This window comes from Nothobranchius furzeri, chromosome 8, assembly GCF_043380555.1.
Source record: "Nothobranchius furzeri strain GRZ-AD chromosome 8, NfurGRZ-RIMD1, whole genome shotgun sequence".
NCBI classification, from domain to species: Eukaryota; Metazoa; Chordata; class Actinopteri; order Cyprinodontiformes; family Nothobranchiidae; genus Nothobranchius; species Nothobranchius furzeri.
The window spans coordinates 61,590,221-61,608,604 of NC_091748.1; the positions used below are offsets into that span (position 1 = coordinate 61,590,221).

General features: G+C 42.7%; 1 protein-coding gene across 5 annotated transcripts in view; it reads right to left on the reverse strand.

The window, feature by feature from the left end:
• Positions 1–16,174, reverse strand: part of acap2b (ArfGAP with coiled-coil, ankyrin repeat and PH domains 2b) — a 50,671-nt gene extending 34,497 nt beyond the window's left edge. For all 5 annotated transcript variants that reach the window (XM_015970686.3, XM_015970685.3, XM_070554190.1 and 2 more), the window contains exons 1-4: positions 15,903–16,174; positions 8,663–8,720; positions 1,044–1,163; positions 360–413 (exon numbers count right to left, since the gene is read on the reverse strand). In XM_015970686.3, coding sequence (XP_015826172.3) covers positions 360–413; positions 1,044–1,163; positions 8,663–8,720; positions 15,903–15,955 — 285 coding nt within the window. In that variant the 5' untranslated portion in view covers positions 15,956–16,174. The remainder of the gene's footprint in view (positions 1–359; positions 414–1,043; positions 1,164–8,662; positions 8,721–15,902) is intronic.
• Between the last annotated feature and the right edge of the window lie 2,210 nt (positions 16,175–18,384).

An 18,384-nucleotide genomic window follows, 5' to 3' on the forward strand; every position in this document is an offset into this window, starting at 1 on the left:
TGATAACCACATCATAAAACATTAACCATGACCACGCTTACCCCACTGATGCATAATTCATCCCAACAATGTAGCATACCCAAACAGGGTTTCACTATTTTTTCTTAGGGCAACCAATGTTTGCATGAAGAAATGTCCTGCAGCAGGTTTTTACAGTGACATTTATCCATAAATACTCTCCTTCTGCTTAGCCAGAGTCTACGACATAACATGTTTTTCTTCTTTGTAATACTCGATCTAGTGGAGCAGTAAACGTAAACTTTGACAGTTAAAGAGCTGAGCTAGATGCACATCTGGATTCTGTCATCCTCCAGCAGCTGTAGGGGGAAATAACAATACATCCCCGGTTGGCAGCGTACCGTGTGATAGTTGATCATCTCCTGGAGGCTCTCTGCAAACTTTGTGAGACTAGACTGTGGAGAGAAAATGGAGAAAATCCATGAACACAAGCAGAGAGGGAGAAAAGAAGAACGGGATCATGTCTTTTCACTTCTGATGGGTAAAAACATAAAAATAAAGCACAACAAAAACTGTTTAAAGGAAAACTCCTTTTTGGTATCACACCACACAAACAAAAGCTCCTCGGGTATGGCTGATAAAAGTTTTTATGGAAATGAGTTTCAATCTCCAAGTACATGCTAGGGTAAAATTTCAGACTTTAGGGTGAGACGTTGAACCACGTAAACAGACAGAGAGGAAGTATGTGTCTTGTCATGCTAATTCATGTGAGGAAAATAAAAAGATCTGACCTTTACAACATGCAGAGGGCATCACAGAGTCCCGTTAGCTCATTCTTTAAAACTTAATGTAATGTTTAATGAGTGGAAATAGGGCAGTGCATGCAAACAAAGAGGAAGTACAGGATACTACATGTAGGAAAAAATGATGAAGTCAGGCTCATCTTTTGCCTAATTGAGGCTTCCTGTTCCCAACAGATTATCATAATATTGAATGAACCCTGGCCCATGAGAGACGAGACAGAATCCAAGCAGAGCTTGGGGATTTTCTACAACCCAGACTGATCAGGTTTGTTTGTCGTTTACCTCGATGACCTCATCTTTGGCAGACTGCTGGGCCAGCTCGCGGATCCCGTTAACAAACTGCTTGTTGGCTGCATTGTAGGCTTTTCCAGCATCGATCATCCCAATACACAGCTTCACCATCTAGTGAGGGGAAAAAAATGAAAGATGCTTGAGTAAATCATTAGGAAAGTCATGTCAGAAATTGTATGTATTAAACCAACCAGAGTGTTTAAATGCAGAATCAGAAAACCGAACTACTGCTTTAAGCCAACACTTTGCTGCTTTAGATTGACTTAGATGTGCACGTAAACACACTGAGTAACAACTGAAGATGAGTCATCCACAGTAAGTTGATATGTAGATAAATACATTTGACAATAATATCAAGTTGTTGGTAATTGAGAAGGTAGCTTGAGAAATAGTGGGGCAAAAAAGTATTTAGTTAGTCTCCAATTGCACAAGTTATTCCACTTAAAAAGATGAGAGAGGCCTGTAATTTTCCTCATAGCTTTACTCTCAACTATAAGCGACAAAATGAGAAAAAAAATTAGAAAATCACAATGTCTGAATTTTAAAGAGTTTATTTGTAAATTATGGTGGAAAATAAGTATTTGGTCTCCTACAAACAAACAATATTTCTGTCTGTCACAGAATGGAAATTTCTTCTCTGTCCCCCACTCGTTACCTTTATTAATGGCACCAGTTGGGACTCGTCAGTATAAAAGCCACCTGTCCACAACCTCAAACAGTCACAATTGAAACTCCACTATGGCCAAGAACAAATAACTGTCAAAGGACACCAGAAACAAAATTGTAGGCCTGCAACAAGCTGGGAAGATTGCCGTTGTGTCTAAATTCAGGGGTTGCGTACTCATGAGGTTGGATTTTAAGGCCAGAGACATCACAGCGCCGTGACAAAGACTGTCCAAATTCAAAGAGTGCTCAATATGGTCTTGAAATCCATTCTTCTTTTGCCTAATTTTGAGAACAAGTACAGTGTAGTTTTCTCACCTCTATAAATCCCAAGATTCACTGCGGGACAAGTGTTGAGAAATTTTGTTCCCCTGAAATCTGTTCCCCTGTGTCAAGAGGGCGCACTTCAGGCTATCTTCACAGCATTTGTGATAGACTTTTACGGGAAAATTATGTAATGTAATAATGTCATGCTTGTGATGTTTTTTATTTACATTTTCTCCTAAAAACAATAAAAAAGTACAGTAAAAACAATGTTGGTCACTCTTTTCCACTCGTCTTAAAAGTACAGTAACTTCTGGGTCGCTCCTGTTACTGGCTAAGGATGTGCTGTGTTTTGCCGGCCGATGTCAAACTACGGATGCCGGCGCAGCAGCGCTTGCCAACACAGACTCTGCAACCCTGTGGGTTCACAGATTGTAAACAGCAACTACATCCCTGTTTGGCCATTTTAAAAGGAGAAAAACTGAAAATACCCCAGCCGGCTAAGAATGAAATCTGTTTCATTGTAACCTTCCTTCCAACATTCGTCTTCGTCGTCTTCGTCTTCCTCCGCTTATCCGGGTCCGGGTCGCGGGGGCAGCATCCCAGTTAGGGAGCTCCAGGCCGTCCTCTCCCCGGCCTTGTCCACCAGCTCCTCCGGCAGGACCCCAAGGCGTTCCCGGACCAGATTGGAGATGTAACCTCTCCAACGTGTCCTGGGTCGACCCGGGGGCCTTCTGCCGGCAGGACATGCCCGAAACACCTCCCCGGGGAGGCATCCAGGAGGCATCCTGACCAGATGCCCAAACCACCTCAACTGGCTCCTTTCGATCCGGAGGAGCAGCGGTTCTACTCCGAGTCCCTCCCGAATGTCCGAGCTCCTCACCCTATCTCTAAGGCTGAGCCCGGCCACCCTACGGAGGAAACTCATTTCGGCCGCTTGTATCCGCGATCTCGTTCTTTCGGTCATTACCCAAAGCTCATGACCATAGGTGAGGATTGGGACGTAGATCGACCGGTAAATCGAGAGCCTGGCTTTCTGGCTCAGCTCCCTCTTCCCCACGACAGATCGGCTCAGCGTCCGCATCACTGCAGATGCCGAACCAATCCGCCTGTCGATCTCCCGATCCCTCCTACCCTCACTCGTGAACAAGACCCCGAGATACTTAAACTCCTCCACTTGAGGTAGGACCTCTCCCCCGACCCGGAGGTGGCAAGCCACCCTTTTCCGGTCGAGAACCATGGTCTCAGATTTGGAGGTGCTGATCCTCATCCCAGCCGCTTCACATTCGGCCGCGAACCTACCCAGCAAGAGCTGAAGGTCAGAGCTGGATGAAGCTAGGAGGACCACATCATCCGCAAAACGCAGAGACGAGATTCTCCTGCCACCAAACTCGACACACTCCACACCACGGCTGCGTCTAGAAATTCTGTCCATGAAAGTGATGAACAGAACCGGTGACAAAGGGCAGCCCTGGCGGAGTCCAACCCTCACTGGGAACAGGTCCGACTTACTACCGGCTATGCGGACCAAACTCACGCTCCTCTGGTAAAGGGACTGAATGGCCCTTAACAGAAAGCCACCCACCCCATACTCCTGGAGCGTCCCCCACAGGGTGCCCCTGGGGACACGGTCATAAGCCTTCTCCAAATCCACAAAGCACATGTGGATTGGTTGGGCAAACTCCCATGCCCCCTCCATCACCCTTGCAAGGGTATAGAGCTGGTCCACAGTTCCACGGCCAGGACGAAAACCACATTGCTCCTCCTCTGAGATTCAACTATCGATCGGACCCTCCTCTCCAGTACCTTGGCGTAGACCTTTCCAGGGAGGCTGAGGAGTGTGATCCCCCTATAGTTGGAACACACCCTCAGGTCACCCTTCTTAAAGATGGGGACCACCACTCCGGTCTGCCACTCCCTAGGAACTGCCCCCGATGACCACGCAATGTTGTAGAGACGTGTCAACCATGACAGCCCTACAACATCCATAGCCTTGAGATACCCAGGACGAACCTCATCCGCCCCCGGGGCTCCGCCGCTGTGTAGTTGTTTGACTACCTCAGCAACTTCTGCCCCCGAGATCGGACAGTCCATCCCCAGGCCTCCCAGCTCTGGTTCCTCCTCGGAATGCGCATTGGTGGGATTGAGGAGCTCCTCAAAGTATTCCTTCCACCGTCCGACTATAGCCTCAGTTGACGTCAGCAGCTCCCCATCCCCACTGTAAACAGTGTGAGCGAGTTGCTGCCTTCCTCTCCTGAGGCGCCAGACAGTTTGCCAGAACCTCTTTGGAGCCGATCGATAGTCTTTCTCCATGGCCTCACCAAACTCCTCCCACGCCCGAGATTTTGCCTCGGCAACTGCCACTGCTGCACCCCGCTTGGCTATCCGGTACCTGTCTGCTGCCTCCGGAGACCCACAGACCAGCCACGCCCTGTAGGCCTCCTTCTTCAGCCTGACGGCTCCCCGAACCTCTGGTGTCCACCAGCGGGTACGGGGGTTGCCACCACGACTGGCACCGGCCACCTTACGACCACAGCTAGCAACAGCCGCCTCGACAATCGCAGAGTGGAACAAGGTCCACTCGGACTCAATGTCCCCCACTGCTCTCGGGACGTGGTCAAAGCTCTGCCGGAGGTGGGAGTTGAAGACCGTCTTGACAGGTTCTTCTGCCAGGCGTTCCCAGCAGACCCTCACTATGCGTTTGGGTCTGCCAGGTCTACGCGGCATGTTCCCTTGCCATCTGATCCAACTCACCACCAGGTGGTGATCAGTTGACAGCTCCGCCCCTCTCTTCACTCGGGTGTCCAAAACATACGGCCGCATGTCAGATGATACGACTACAAAATCTATCATCGACCTGTGACCTAGGCTGCCCTGGTACCAAGTGTACCGGTGGGCATCCTTATGTTCGAACATGGTGTTCGTTATGGCCAAACTGCGGCTTGCACAGAAGTCCAATAACAAAACACCGCTCGAGTTCAGATTAGGTGGGCCGTTCCTCCCAATCACACCCCTCCAGGTCAAGCTGTCATTGCCCACGTGAGCATTGAAGTCCCCCAGCAGGACAATGGAGTCCCCTGATGGAGCACTATCTAGCACTCGTCCCAGGGACTCCAAAAAGGGTGGGTACTCTGAACTGATATTTGGCCCATAAGCACAAACAACAGTCAGGACCCGTTCCCCGACCCGAAGGCTTAAGGAAGCTACCCTCTTGTCCCCCGGGGTAAACCCCAACACACAGGGAGAGAGTCTCGGGGCTAACAAAAAGCCAACCCCAGCCCTCCGCCTCTCACCCGGAGCAACTCCAGCAAAGTAGAGTGTCCAACCCCTCTCCAGGTCTCGGGTTCCAGAGCCAATGCAATGTGTCGAGGTGAGTCCGACTATATCTAGCCGGTACTGCTCAACCTCTGCCACAAGCTCCGGCTCCTTCCCCGCCAGCGAGGTGACGTTCCATGTCCCAAAAACTAGTTTTCTTGTCCGGGGATTGGACCGCCAAGGCTCCCGCCTTGGTCTGCCACCCGATTCGCATTGCACCGGACCCTTCATGTTCCTCCTGCGGGTGGTGGGTCCACAGTTGGACGAGCCCATGTATCCGGTTCGGGCTGGGCCCGGCCGGGCCCCATGGGCGAAAGCCCGGCCACCAGGCGCTCGCTCACGGGCCCCAACCTCAGGCCTGGCTCCAGGGTGGGACCCCGGTAACCCTCCGGGCCGGGTACTCCGACTCTTTGTTTTAACCGCCATGAAAGATCCTTCGAACCGTTCTTTGTCTCACCCTTCACCTAAGACCAATTTGTCATGGGAGACCCTACCAGGGGCACTAAGTGCCCCAGACAACATAGCTCCTAGGATCATTAGGGCACTCAAACTCCTCCACCACGATAAGGTGACGGTTCAAGGTGACGGTTCCTTCCAACATGATTGAGACATTAAACTGTTTTGTGATTATTTAATTGTAAAATTATTACTTATTGTACCTTTAGAGGAGAACAGATTTAGAAGAAACTGGAGTTGGGTGGTTAACAACAGTTACTTATTTTTGATGCTGTGAGAGCAAATTAAATCACTTCTGTCAGTGTGCCCCAATGCAGTTGTGGCTACATTGTAGCACATTACGTGTGTGTGTGTGTGTGTGTGTGCGTGCGTGCGTGCGTGCGTGCGTGGTGGCTAAGCAAACAAAGCTGAAAAAGAGACTTTAGTCTCTGTAAGCCTGACTCCACCCACAGCTTGGGTGACACACACGCCTGCACGCACACACACTATCACAGCCATACTCATGCAGCAAACACACCCACTCCCTGGCAGATCTTTCCTCTCCACAGTATGAGGGGAAGTGAAGCCGGGCTGAGTCACAGAGGTGGGGTCAGGATGAGGCTGGGACTCCACGACAGAGTCCAGGAACAATGAAGCTGCTTCTTCCAAGCTCAAGGTCTCACTCACAGCTGGAGGACATACTTTAGCTCAGCAGGGATGTGCTGAGGTGGGAGGTGGGGTGCTGATTTGCTCTTCTAGGATAAGGTTCAAAAACTCTGTTTGGTTTGGGTTTTAAGGTTCAGGCAATCGGAGTGATAATGTAGTTAACAAATAAACTATAACATAGGGGCTCAAGGCTCAAAGTTTCACAAAAGTAAATCTACCACAGGAAAAAAGACGTTTCGATCATTTTTCTAAAACTCTAACCCTCAGATGGACTTGATAAGTTCCCTTAAGAGCCTACTTGTCGACTAGAATGGGATGTACAGACTGTTGGACACCGGAGAAGGGGTTGGAAAGATAGAATTGATTGATTAATATGTTATAAACAGGAAGTTTGTAGTTGGGTGTGGGTTATGGTGTTGTTGCAACTTTTTAATCAAAACTTGAAGAGGTAATCATTAGTTTTTACTTTTAATCTCTGGAAATATTCCCATTGTTAAAAATGAATAAAATGATGTCCAGTTGTTGAAAAATATTGGCGGCTTTGTACAGTTTAACCATAAAAATCTGGTCTAAAGTACATAAGACACGTGTCTAGTGTCTTTAGGCAAGCCATGTTTCCTTCTGGCCAGCTTGGGGTCCTGCGCCTGTTGATGACGTCACACTAGCTGATTGGCTGGATGTACAACTTACGGAAGTTACTTTACCATGTTCAAAAACAATTAAGAGGTAAGAAACACAAATTTAATAACAAAACTGTCAAACTTTTTACAAACATAAATAAAATAACATAACTGAAAAACAGATGTTATCTGGAGATATTTTGGCCGAGCGGTTTTGCCAAAGTATGATGACGTCATCAGCAGGCGCAAGCCTCCGAGCAGATCCGGAAACTACAGTACCAGAAAACAGCAATTGTGTTCAATGCTAAAACATATTTAAATGTGTAATATGTATGAATGGCGTAAAAATGACATCATGTGGTTAAATTTGGTCAGAGTAAATCAATTTTCTAAGCAAAAGTTATCGTCTTACTGCCGTTCCGTTGAGTTGCCAGATATGGATCAGCACCATGGATCAGTGTTTAACAGTAGGAGCACTTACTACACTTATAATTATCATTTTTCTCCAGCATTAAAGGAAGTGCAGTTGTTTTCCGTCTTGCTGTTATAATTCTGAATGACTCATGAAAAGAAGTTAAACACAACAACTGATTCATTATTCGCTTCATACATACTTTTCACTGTAGTATTGAGTTGTTGGTAATTCAAAAAGCAGCTTGAGATACTTTTTAGGGCCACTTTTTAGAGCTATATCTGGGACACGTCAATTTCGACAGTTAACATACGGCTAGACAGGAAATCATACACAGTTTCAGTGTAAAATCCCTGTTAATTTTCAAAGTAAAAGAATTGCAGCAATCCAATTTCATATATGTAGCTTACATGTGACCTAATGGCTTACTTACTCCCTGCACCGTTCAAGAAGTGCAACAGTATGTTTATCATGGCTTTAACCCTGGCATTGATGAGGAACAACATCATTTATGACATCAAACTGTGATATAAAGAGTGATTTTCTTCTTTTTGGTTTAATGGCAGATTGCATAAACAAACCGTGAGCACTGAAATCTCGAGGGAGCTTGTGATCTTGAGAGTTCAACGAGGAGCACAGCGAGAAAGTCAATCCATGGCACAGACTCTCTCGGTGTGTACTGGACAGCATTGAAGCTCGGGAGTAAACCATTCCGCTGCCATTCCATGCCGCTGATGTTTCCAGTGTGAAATGGGTGTTAGGAGAAGAAGGTTTTGGGTCATTCCGGTTTACTAGCTTTGATTCTTTAAATAACTCTGAAGCTTTTTGTCTGTTGATGCTAAATTACAAATGCCGGCACTGCAACGTTAGCATGGCGCAGACTCAGCAAACCCGCAGGCTCACAGACTGCAAAAAGTGTCTACGTCCCTCTTTAGTTTTTGTGAAAAGATAAAAACTTACCCCCCCACCCCACCCCAGTCAACTGAGAATGAAATCTGTTTCAGTTTAACATTCAATCCAACATGACTGACAAAGACTGTTTTGTGATTTTTGTTTCACTATAGAATTCCTACATTTTGTCCTTTTTGCTTAATAAAATGTAATTGGACAAGAGAATACAGAGGGGATGAAGACGGGGACAAACCTGCACCTTCTCACTCATGTTCTTTTTAGTAGCCAGTTCACACTGTGGAGAAAGTGATGAACTAATCAATGTTTTTATGGGTGGTACTCACTTTGTCCAGCTTGGATTCCAACTCGCACACTTCCCCCTCCACATCCTCTATGGTGGCTCTGTGATGGAAAAAACACAGGTTTTATTATAAGCACCTGTGAAAACTACAAGAGGAGCATAAGACCTTCTACATTTGTAAGACACCGACAAAAATCACTGTGGAAAAACAAATTGCTGCTCTGGGTCAGGCCTGATAACAAGAACCAGGTCTGCCCTTTCAAACAGAGAGGCACAGATTTGTTGTCTGTAAAATCAACAGCCTCCAAGCTTTAAAATCCCACCAAGAGAAAAATAAACCTGAAGAACTCATGAAAACTCGGGCGTTGAGAATTAATCTCTGCTCTCTGATGATAATCTGCACACTTTCTTTATTCTCTAATAAATTCTATCCAAACTGTTCATGTCAATAAACTAAAAAGAGGGGAAAGAAAACACTAACAGTGATGGTTTTCATTTGAGCATTTCAGCTCAAATGTGGTCTCCTTTCTAGAAAACAAATTATTATTCCTCATTATTTAACAATGATTAATAATAGCTAATTAAAAATAGCTCCTAAACTACCTGCAGCTGTTTGTTTATCCATATGGTTTCACTGAGCGACATCTGTCAACATCTGCTTACTAGCAGGGTGAAATGGTCAAGATGCTGAGCTTGTGTGTACAAACCATAGCAATTTCTATTGGATTCTAATGCAATCACAGAATAGAGATGAACTCATCTTCAAACTCCTAGATTTCCTTAGAACAACTTTCCAGAAACTTGAGCCTGTAGGCGGAACTTGTGAAAGTGCTGACAGGATAAGATGTCGAAAAGGAAATTTGGGCCATAGCCTCACAGATCTGACTTTGGAGCATGTGCCGTGTGAGTCTAGATAATGAGTAGAAGAAAGGAAGAGAGCCAGCCACACAGACTTTTAATTATAACATACGTCATCAATCAGAATGCTGTAAGCACATTTTGCACGGGGAGACAAACAGAACCAAACAGGAACACACACAGACCTCAAGTTTCAATAGTGATTTTCTGACCGTGGAGTAAAATACACACATTTGAATCATCTTATATAAACTAACTGACTAAAAATCCACCTCTGTGACAAAACTGGCCTAGATTGAAACAAACTTAAATTGCAGAACAAAAAACACAGTTTTAAGTGCATTATCATAAACTGGGGAAGTGGGATGTCTCATGTCAAGTGTTTTGGTGTGAAGTGAACCCAAGAAAGGACAAACTGTGTGGTTTAAAATACTTTAAAAAGAGGAAAGACTGTCTTACCCACATTTTTTAAAAGGCTAATTCAGTATCACAGACAAAGGTTCTACTTCTCTTTACAGTGAAGTTGAGCATGCAAAAATCCCCGAGGCACATCCTATGTTACACATCATTTCCCAAAAATCTATCAGACTGGACTCAAGACTGTTGTTTTCTTAATTGTATTGGCTATGTGATGCACCCCGACACACTGTCTTCCTGACAGGTACAAAGTCCATCTGGATCCCTACTGCCACGAGCCTTTTAAATAAGCTTAAGCTTTTATGATCAATGATAAATTACCCGCACGTGTAGCGCCTTTCAGAGTCAGAGGACTCCAAACACTTTACACTACAGTGCATCATGCTGGTGAAGCTACAGCTTATAAGCTTGACTCTCCCATATTCCAGTTAGAATTGACAAAGCTCCTCGGACGAGAAGCGAAACATCTTCAAGAAACCAAACAAGTCCAGTTGCCTTCATTTGAACCCTTTGGACTACATTCATCATTCATCCATTCACACACACATTCACACCCTAGTGGTGATGAGCTACAACGTAGCCACAGCTGCCCTGCGCACTGAGGCTTCCAAGCACATGCATCACCGGTCCCTCCGACCACCACCAGCAGGCAAGGTAGATTAAGGGTCATGCCCAAGGACACAACAGCAGAATTATTTTGTCCGGAGCCGGGATCGAATCTGCCCGCTCAACCTCCTGAGCTATCGCTGTGTTTCTATGTTATTTATGTGCCATATGTTTTTTATTTGTCTGTTTTAAACAAGCCAGGACTCACCTCACTGCAAAATAAATGTACCTCCAGGTACAACTTAAGTCTGAACTGAACTCTTGCTGTATATTCAATGACCTTCTGGTCACTATGAGGTTTTAATTTTCCAAGTTGTAAATCTGTCTCAAACTGGTACAGCTTTCAAATGTAGGCTTAACTTAAAGATTATTTTTTTACTGCGGGTGACTAAAATCCTGTCTATGCCAACAACAAGAAAACTGGATTTTTATTGCACTGGCTCCCTTCAGCCAACAAGTGCTGGTGAAAAGATCTGTCTGCATTTGTGATGCAAAAACAGAGAGACCTCATTCTTTAGCAGTGGTTTAGAGACCACTATTCCAAAAACAACGTGGGCCTCCTCTGAAGCTCCATGTGGCAGCTGGACAGCAGCTTGCGGTGCTACAAACGCAGAAGTGAGGCGGTCCAACAGGGTCATTATTCACCCTGCTGGCCCAACAAACAAACAAAACGAACACCTACGGATCATTAAACTGACAGAAATAGTAAGAAAATAAAGATTATTCTGTGTTTGATTCCATACTACTATAATTCAATTCAAATGAATTCAAAAGTACTTTATTAATCCCAGAGGGAAATTGATTAAATCAGTACAAATTATTTGAAAACTACAGGAAACATCCCAGTCAGCACCAAGAATGCCTACTTCAACAAATTTAACTACAAGACAGCTGACTACTTCTTTGTTACGTTCTAAACAGTCATGCAGTGTTTATGTAATCACTTCTTCTTCCATCTGCATGCAATTATGTTGCAACGTGCAGACACAATTATATATATAGTGTTTGCTTTGTTCTAAAAAAAAGAATTTGCTCCAAAAGCTAAAACCAACAGGCACTAAAAGGGGTTCTGCTATACTCTACTGGGCTGAAATAACAGAGGTGGAAGATGGAAAACAATTCATCCATTACTGTGGATGGAAATGTGAAGAATGGGGTGAGCTTCAGAGCTGTGACGTAGATCCTGTAATTGTTACACAGAGAAGCTGTGGTAACACATGGGGGGGGCTACAATTAGACACACGAGCATCACCAAAATGAAGTCATAACTTTATGATAGCCCCTTACAAGCTTTGGGAAAGTGTCCTGGATGTTGTAATCGCTAGCCATAATAGACCGCTCACACTTTCGCACCAGGTGAACATCCTTGATTGTAGGAAGGAAACACTAAAGAGGGAAGTTAGTCTCTTCAGTATCTACAGCAAACATAGTGGAATGAATAGTACTGAAGCTAACATGATGCTGCAGGAGAGAACACACAAATATGACACTGTGTAAAATGAGTTGAAGCTCAGTTAAAGGTCAGATGACTGTAATAGAAACTAGGGCTACATGATATAGGAAGACCTGCGATGCGTGGTAACAGTGATTATTATTGCAATGACAATTTTTAAAAGTAACAAAAAAAACATGAAAAAGGAAAAATAGTGATCAAAAGATGTGAGAAAAGGGGAAAAGAAAAAGAACAAGAAAAGGCAATCAGTGGATCCTGGGAAAAGCAGAAGGAAGCTAACTCGGGCGTTTGCTAGTAGCCTGGCCAGCCAGACTCCTCTGTTTAATTCTGCACAGAGAAATTCTGTGCAGAATTAAACAGAGGATGAGTCTGGTGGGCCCGGGTAGTTAGGTAGCCATCCAAATTAGGTGCCGTCCACCTAGAGGGGGCACGTAACCTATAAGAAGAACCCATCCGATTGGCCAAATGGGTGAAGGACCCTTTCTAATTTGTCAAAAACTTCATGCTTCTGTTTGATTGACAAAATGCATTATGTGTAGCAAACACTTGAGCTGACCATTGCGTTTTTTTCTGTACTTTCTGATATATGTATTGCGCATGCCAATATTGCGATGACTGTACATTTGCTATTTATTGTGCAGCCCTAATAGAAACATATCAGATTAAGTCATAAATGATGGATAAAAATATGATTAATAGAAGCTGGAACAAAACATTTTTAAAGGTCAACCAATTGATTTAGTATCAGCTTTTGCCATTTCAGTTAATCAAATTTCAGATCTTAGGCCTGGCATTTCATTCACTTTGTCGTGACCAAAGAGGGGAAAAAAAGCCCTCAAATTTAAAGCTGAAGATGCAAGCAGATCTGAATGGGGGCCAGCTGGTCAGATCGTATCTCAGTATCAGCATCATCATGTGTATCTGCTGCCTCTTGGCTGCTGTCAGAGGTAGAAACTGCAACAGAAGACGTTCAACAACTGACTTCATATAATGGCGCTCATCCAAGCTCAAAATCAGCAGAGTCTATTTTGGAGTATGCAGTAGTGTTGTAATTAGTGAGGAGAGTGAACTGAGAGACAAACGCTGCTGATAATTACAGAAATAAGCTCAGTTCTGGGCAGTAAATGTCTACTGCATTTGAAAACATGTCTTTCCAGCTCTAATCCCTTGGTTCCCTGCATGATTTATTTAGAAAGGAGCATTAAATATTCTGGTTATTTGAATGGAACTTATCTTTATTGAAGGTCTGAAGCTGCCCATACAAGCTGAAATAGGTTTATAATCTATACAGCACATACTAGGTCTAATTGGTACTCTGCACGATGGAAAGGAATCAAATATGGTCAAATTTTGTTCCTAGACATGTGGCGAGCAAAGCCGCAACATTTTGAAGGGGTTTTTCAGTCATCATACTTGAGGAGGAGCCAAGAAAGCTCAAGGCTGAGTCCGATGTCTGTTCTCAAGAGGGAAACTAGACTACGAGAGTGTACATCCCAAAAATACTTATCTTCCAGCCTGAAAGCCGAAAGCCAAGGCACTTTCTCAACCAAAGTGACGATGAGATTAAGATGGGGGGAAAAACCTGTGGGTGTGCCAAATTACCACTTAAAACAACCTTCTCTACATTTGGGTCTTCTTATAGTCTCTGAAAGCAAAAGCCAAAATGGAAACAGATGTTTTACAAGTGAGTGTTTGTATAGAATACATGTTTTCAGGCATTCTCTCTTTTCTCTGTCGCTCTTTTTGTTTGTTTGTCTAAAGCTGAAAAATCACAAAAAGAGGGGGAGAATGGAAAAAGGAGAGTAAAACTGACAATTGGAGAGGGAGACGGAGCTGTGACAGCATCTGATAAATACAGAACTCCAGCAGAGTTTAAGACAGGAAATGTTGACAGATGGCTCTCCCAGAGATCAAAGGGTATGGAAAAAAGCCAGAGAGGGATATGCTTATCGAGACTTCATGGGAAGAAACCTTGAATAATAATAATAATAATAATAATAATAATAATAATAATAATAATAAAAGTAACAAGTATAAAGTGAGACTTTTCATTTAGTCTAATGAGCATCTCAAATTATAACTCATGCAACAGACATTCCTGCATGTTTCCATAAAATATTAGTGACTGATTATGATGATGGAGTACTTGCTTATGAATAAAAAAACAGAAATCAGATATCTGAAATCAGGATTAAAAACAGATTAATAACCAGAACTTCTGACTCTGTAATATTTATTAATGGCTATGTCTCCATCAGCACAGACAACAAGAGGACAGACAAGTGACGTGGCTGCGCAAATTAAGTTATAACAGCTATATTAGGCATGTGGACTTAGTGGTGCTGCTGCCTTTTCCCCTTAGCTAAAGCTGGGATGCTGAGTAAAACTGCACCCTCAACACATTCAAAACAGTTACCACTAACTTGCATCCCATTTTCTTTTGCCCAAGACTGTTAACCTTGAATAGACATTGTTCCAAAGCCCAAAAATCTCCATATTTGATCAAGTGTGGTGTGCTTTTTAGATCTTTAATGAATCACCTGCAGTGTGCAAGCATATATAAAATCTACTACATGCACAACCCTGCATGCAATGTTTGGTGTGCATCCAAAAGGTTAATAAATACAACACAAAGGGATGGAAATGCTTGAGAATGGATAAAAAGAAGGTTATTTTAACATTTTTCTAGAGTTCAAAGATGCTTTATAAAGCTTTGTTATCCACAAGCAATCCCAAATAAGATCATATGTAATTATGTTAAAAGCAATTAAAAAATAACTTAAAAGATGGAATAGCATGTCATAAGATCTCTCAGCTGTCTGGGAAGCTTCTTTTGGGTCAAACTCTTGAATGTGACCCAAAAAGAAATGCTCTGAATAAAAAACACTATCTTTCTAAAGAAACTTTCTAACATCTGTTTCTTGTTTAGTTGGGAGAGGATGTTTCAGCAGCAGAGTGTGGGACTGTGAAAGGATGAGGGACGAGGCATTCTCACTACAGATCAACTGGGGAGGACAGAGAGTTAAATGCAAACATCTCATTTTACATCTTCTTTTGTTGCGATGACATGAAAAAGGAAAGCAGTCGTGCATATTGAGTAACAAAGCTGCTGATGCCAAAAAAGTCAGATGAAGATAAAAAAAAGTATGCATTTAACAGCTAAAACAGTCTATGAATGAGTGTAAACAGCAAGGGAAGGTATAACAATCCCAAGCAAAACACACTAAAATCTATCTTTAATTTAAACCACCATGTTCGTGTCTGACAGTAAAAAAAATCCTGTGTGTAAATCTTTAGTTTCTTCACTAAAGTAGCCATTCTTCTCAGTGATGACTAATTTGGAAATGAACATCTTAGCAAGAACTCCTCTTGCAAAATCAAAGTTCCTCATATCTGGTTTTATGAAAAAATACAACATCAGCAGCTCTAAAATATCCTGTTGTACACACTGAACACTTAGACAATGGTGGAACTCTTTTGTACTTTTAATATTTTCAAAGAGGTGTTTGATCTCATATGAATGGAAAGACTTTTAGAACAAGTGTGTGGTGTTTCAGGTTCTAAACGAACAAAGCATTGAAGATTTAACACAATCCCAAAGTAATCTGATTGGAAGAGGTGATTGCTAACTACTAATAAACTGATACGGTGTTTAAAAGCTACTATTGGCAACAGCCTTTAGTTTCCTACATTAATATTTCATGTATTTTCCAATTTTTGCATAATTTATCAACAGAAGACGGGCACTGGAGTAGCTCAGTAAGTTTGTTTGGTTTCCTTGCCCCACCAAGCACCCTCCCCGTCTGGATCCAGTATTCTTAGAGACAAAAATAGAAAAGTAGAAGGCAAACAACAGCTAGTGCGTTTCGTTGTGAAAGCAGCTAGCTGGATACTTTTCTGGCTTGGAACCTTAAAAAACGAGCGGGGGACATTACTTGTGATCACTCACCTGAACCGCGGGGAGTCTTTCAGGCATTCCTCGAAATCCACAGTTATTTTCATGTTTTCCGGTGGTGAGTGAGCCCACAGACTTGCTTTGCTCTGTTTGGTTGAAGACGTTAATCCGGGCTCAGGCTAATTAGCTTGTTCGCTAACGTTTCTGTTTGTCCGACCAGCTGGCTCCGCTCCGTCACCGCTCCGCTAGCCAGCTAGCCTCGGAGGCCAGCAGCTACAATTTAAAAAGTCGCTGGATAGTAGTCATAAGCGTTGTTTTGTTTAATAGTATCAGTGCCCCAGAAAAAAGCCTCAAACAGTTTCCAACGCAGCAGTCAGGGCTGAACACAGAAAGTGTCGCCCAGTTGCTGGATCATAGCAGCCTGCGCGAGGAGCTTTTCTCCAGAACCTCTCAAAGATCGTCTAGAGCAAATGGGGAAAACGGCACTCCGGACAGTGAGCACTGCGCATGTCTATGGTGGCGGATAGATAAGTTGCACTGGAAACTATTTGACAGTTCTAACAAAAATCAACAAACTACATTTTTACACAGAACAATTAGAATGACAGTTTCTTGTTTTAGAACAATAATGTGGTAATAAAATACACCTGGGTTTATGCGGTCCGTGTTAAAGAAGAGCACATAAAGTAAAAACCAGTGATTGTAGAAAGACAACACAAGAGTGATTGGTCTTTCTTTTTGAGCATCTTTGGGTTAGTTGACCGGAGCTTCCTGATCTAAAGGGAGCCTGGACCCATTTTAATACTTTTAAAACACTTTCCAACAGTTCTCTTAATGGGCACAAAACAATCATTTGGCTGTAAAAGGGTTAAACACTTTTTGTTATATCGGGGAAGAATTATGCAGATGTCTTAGTTTCTCGCACTGTAACGCCGTTGCTCGCTTAGATAAGACGACAGATGACACGTTTGTCCTTAGAATGCGCCATCCTCATCCCATTAGATACACCAAAACCCCGTGGGGACTTGGGGTGTGTGGTTAAACAGCGCCATCTAGTGGTGCTAATTTAATTTATTTGGTAGTTCCACTACCAAGGCAGTTTAGATTAAATTTTTTCTAAATTAACCTTTTAATAAAATATTTGTATTTTGTATTTGTCTAGCATAAAAGTAAAATGGAATTATTTGACAACTCAGAGTAATGCCAATTGTTACATTTCTATTGTTTTATTGAAATAGCACGAATAACACTTTACTTCTATTTATGATTCTGCATATGACATCTACAATTCACAGGTTTTTCTGCTTCTGCACACCTAATTTTAATGTGTGTGTGATTAACAAACATCTGTAGAGCTTGACCACATGCAGAACTGGTTAAATCAGGTAAATTGGAGCAGGGAAACAACTAAAACATGTAGGATAGGGGCCCTCTCATGGACTAGGGTTGGAGGCCCCTGCCTGCTGTAAATGATCTCGCAGTCTGGGTCAGTTTGAGTGGAAGCCATAAAAGGTCATTCAATTTCTACAACAGCTGGTTGTATCCAAACAACCTGGGCTTCCGTCACACCCCAGCAGAGCCACCGGCTGATGGTCTCCATGCTGGATTTATGCAGAAGCTCATGCAAAATGAGACCCAACCAAGTATTGATGCATAAAAGTAAACACTTTTTAGGAGCCTGACATTTCTGTCCATATTTATTTTATGTAATGTTTATGCAGCATTCAATTTATTTAGTAGTACCTGTAAAAAACTGGAAATTATAGAAGAAAACAAGACAAAAAGAGCCTAGACTGCATTGTAATAAGATGCTCATTTATTATTTGAAATTAATATAAGGAATAATTTTAATGGATTTCCTTTTGTGAAAATTGTCCTGTAGGATCTACAGGATCTACTTTTAATGACAAGAGAAACACAGTAGGGAAAAGTTTAAGTACAAAAACAAAGAAACAAAAAATGGAAAATATGAAATCGAAGAAATCTGAAGCCGATTTAATTTTTTTCTGCATCATTCAGAACCAAAGCAAACAGATCTGACAAAATTATTTCTATCAATATGTTTAATGAAAGGCAGGGGAAAAGATACACAATTTGATGTTTATGAAAATGCAAACAGGACAAAATGGAGATGGAAAATCAAATAAAACATGGTTTTGACAGCCAGGGTCAACAAAAAGAAAAAAACTGGGCAGAAGTGATGCAAAACATGAGGTAATAAAATGAGACTAAAGAAAAGCTTCATCATTTTTACATGAATACTTAAGAGGCACATTTGAAAGGTAATAACCACCCAGTGGGCGATCAGGTCAGTCATGTTTTAGCTTGTTTTATAGGTGAGAAAACAAAAATCAAAGATTTTAGAACTTTTTAATCAGTTAAACGTTTGAGGCAGAAACACAAGAAAATAGTCCAAAAAAATTCTATTTTTCAATACATTTGTGTTTTCAAAAAGCATTTTTATTAAGCAACTGCTCAACTCCTCTGTCCATTTAAGAAATTGTGCATTTTATCAGCTGCTGGAAACAGGTAAAAA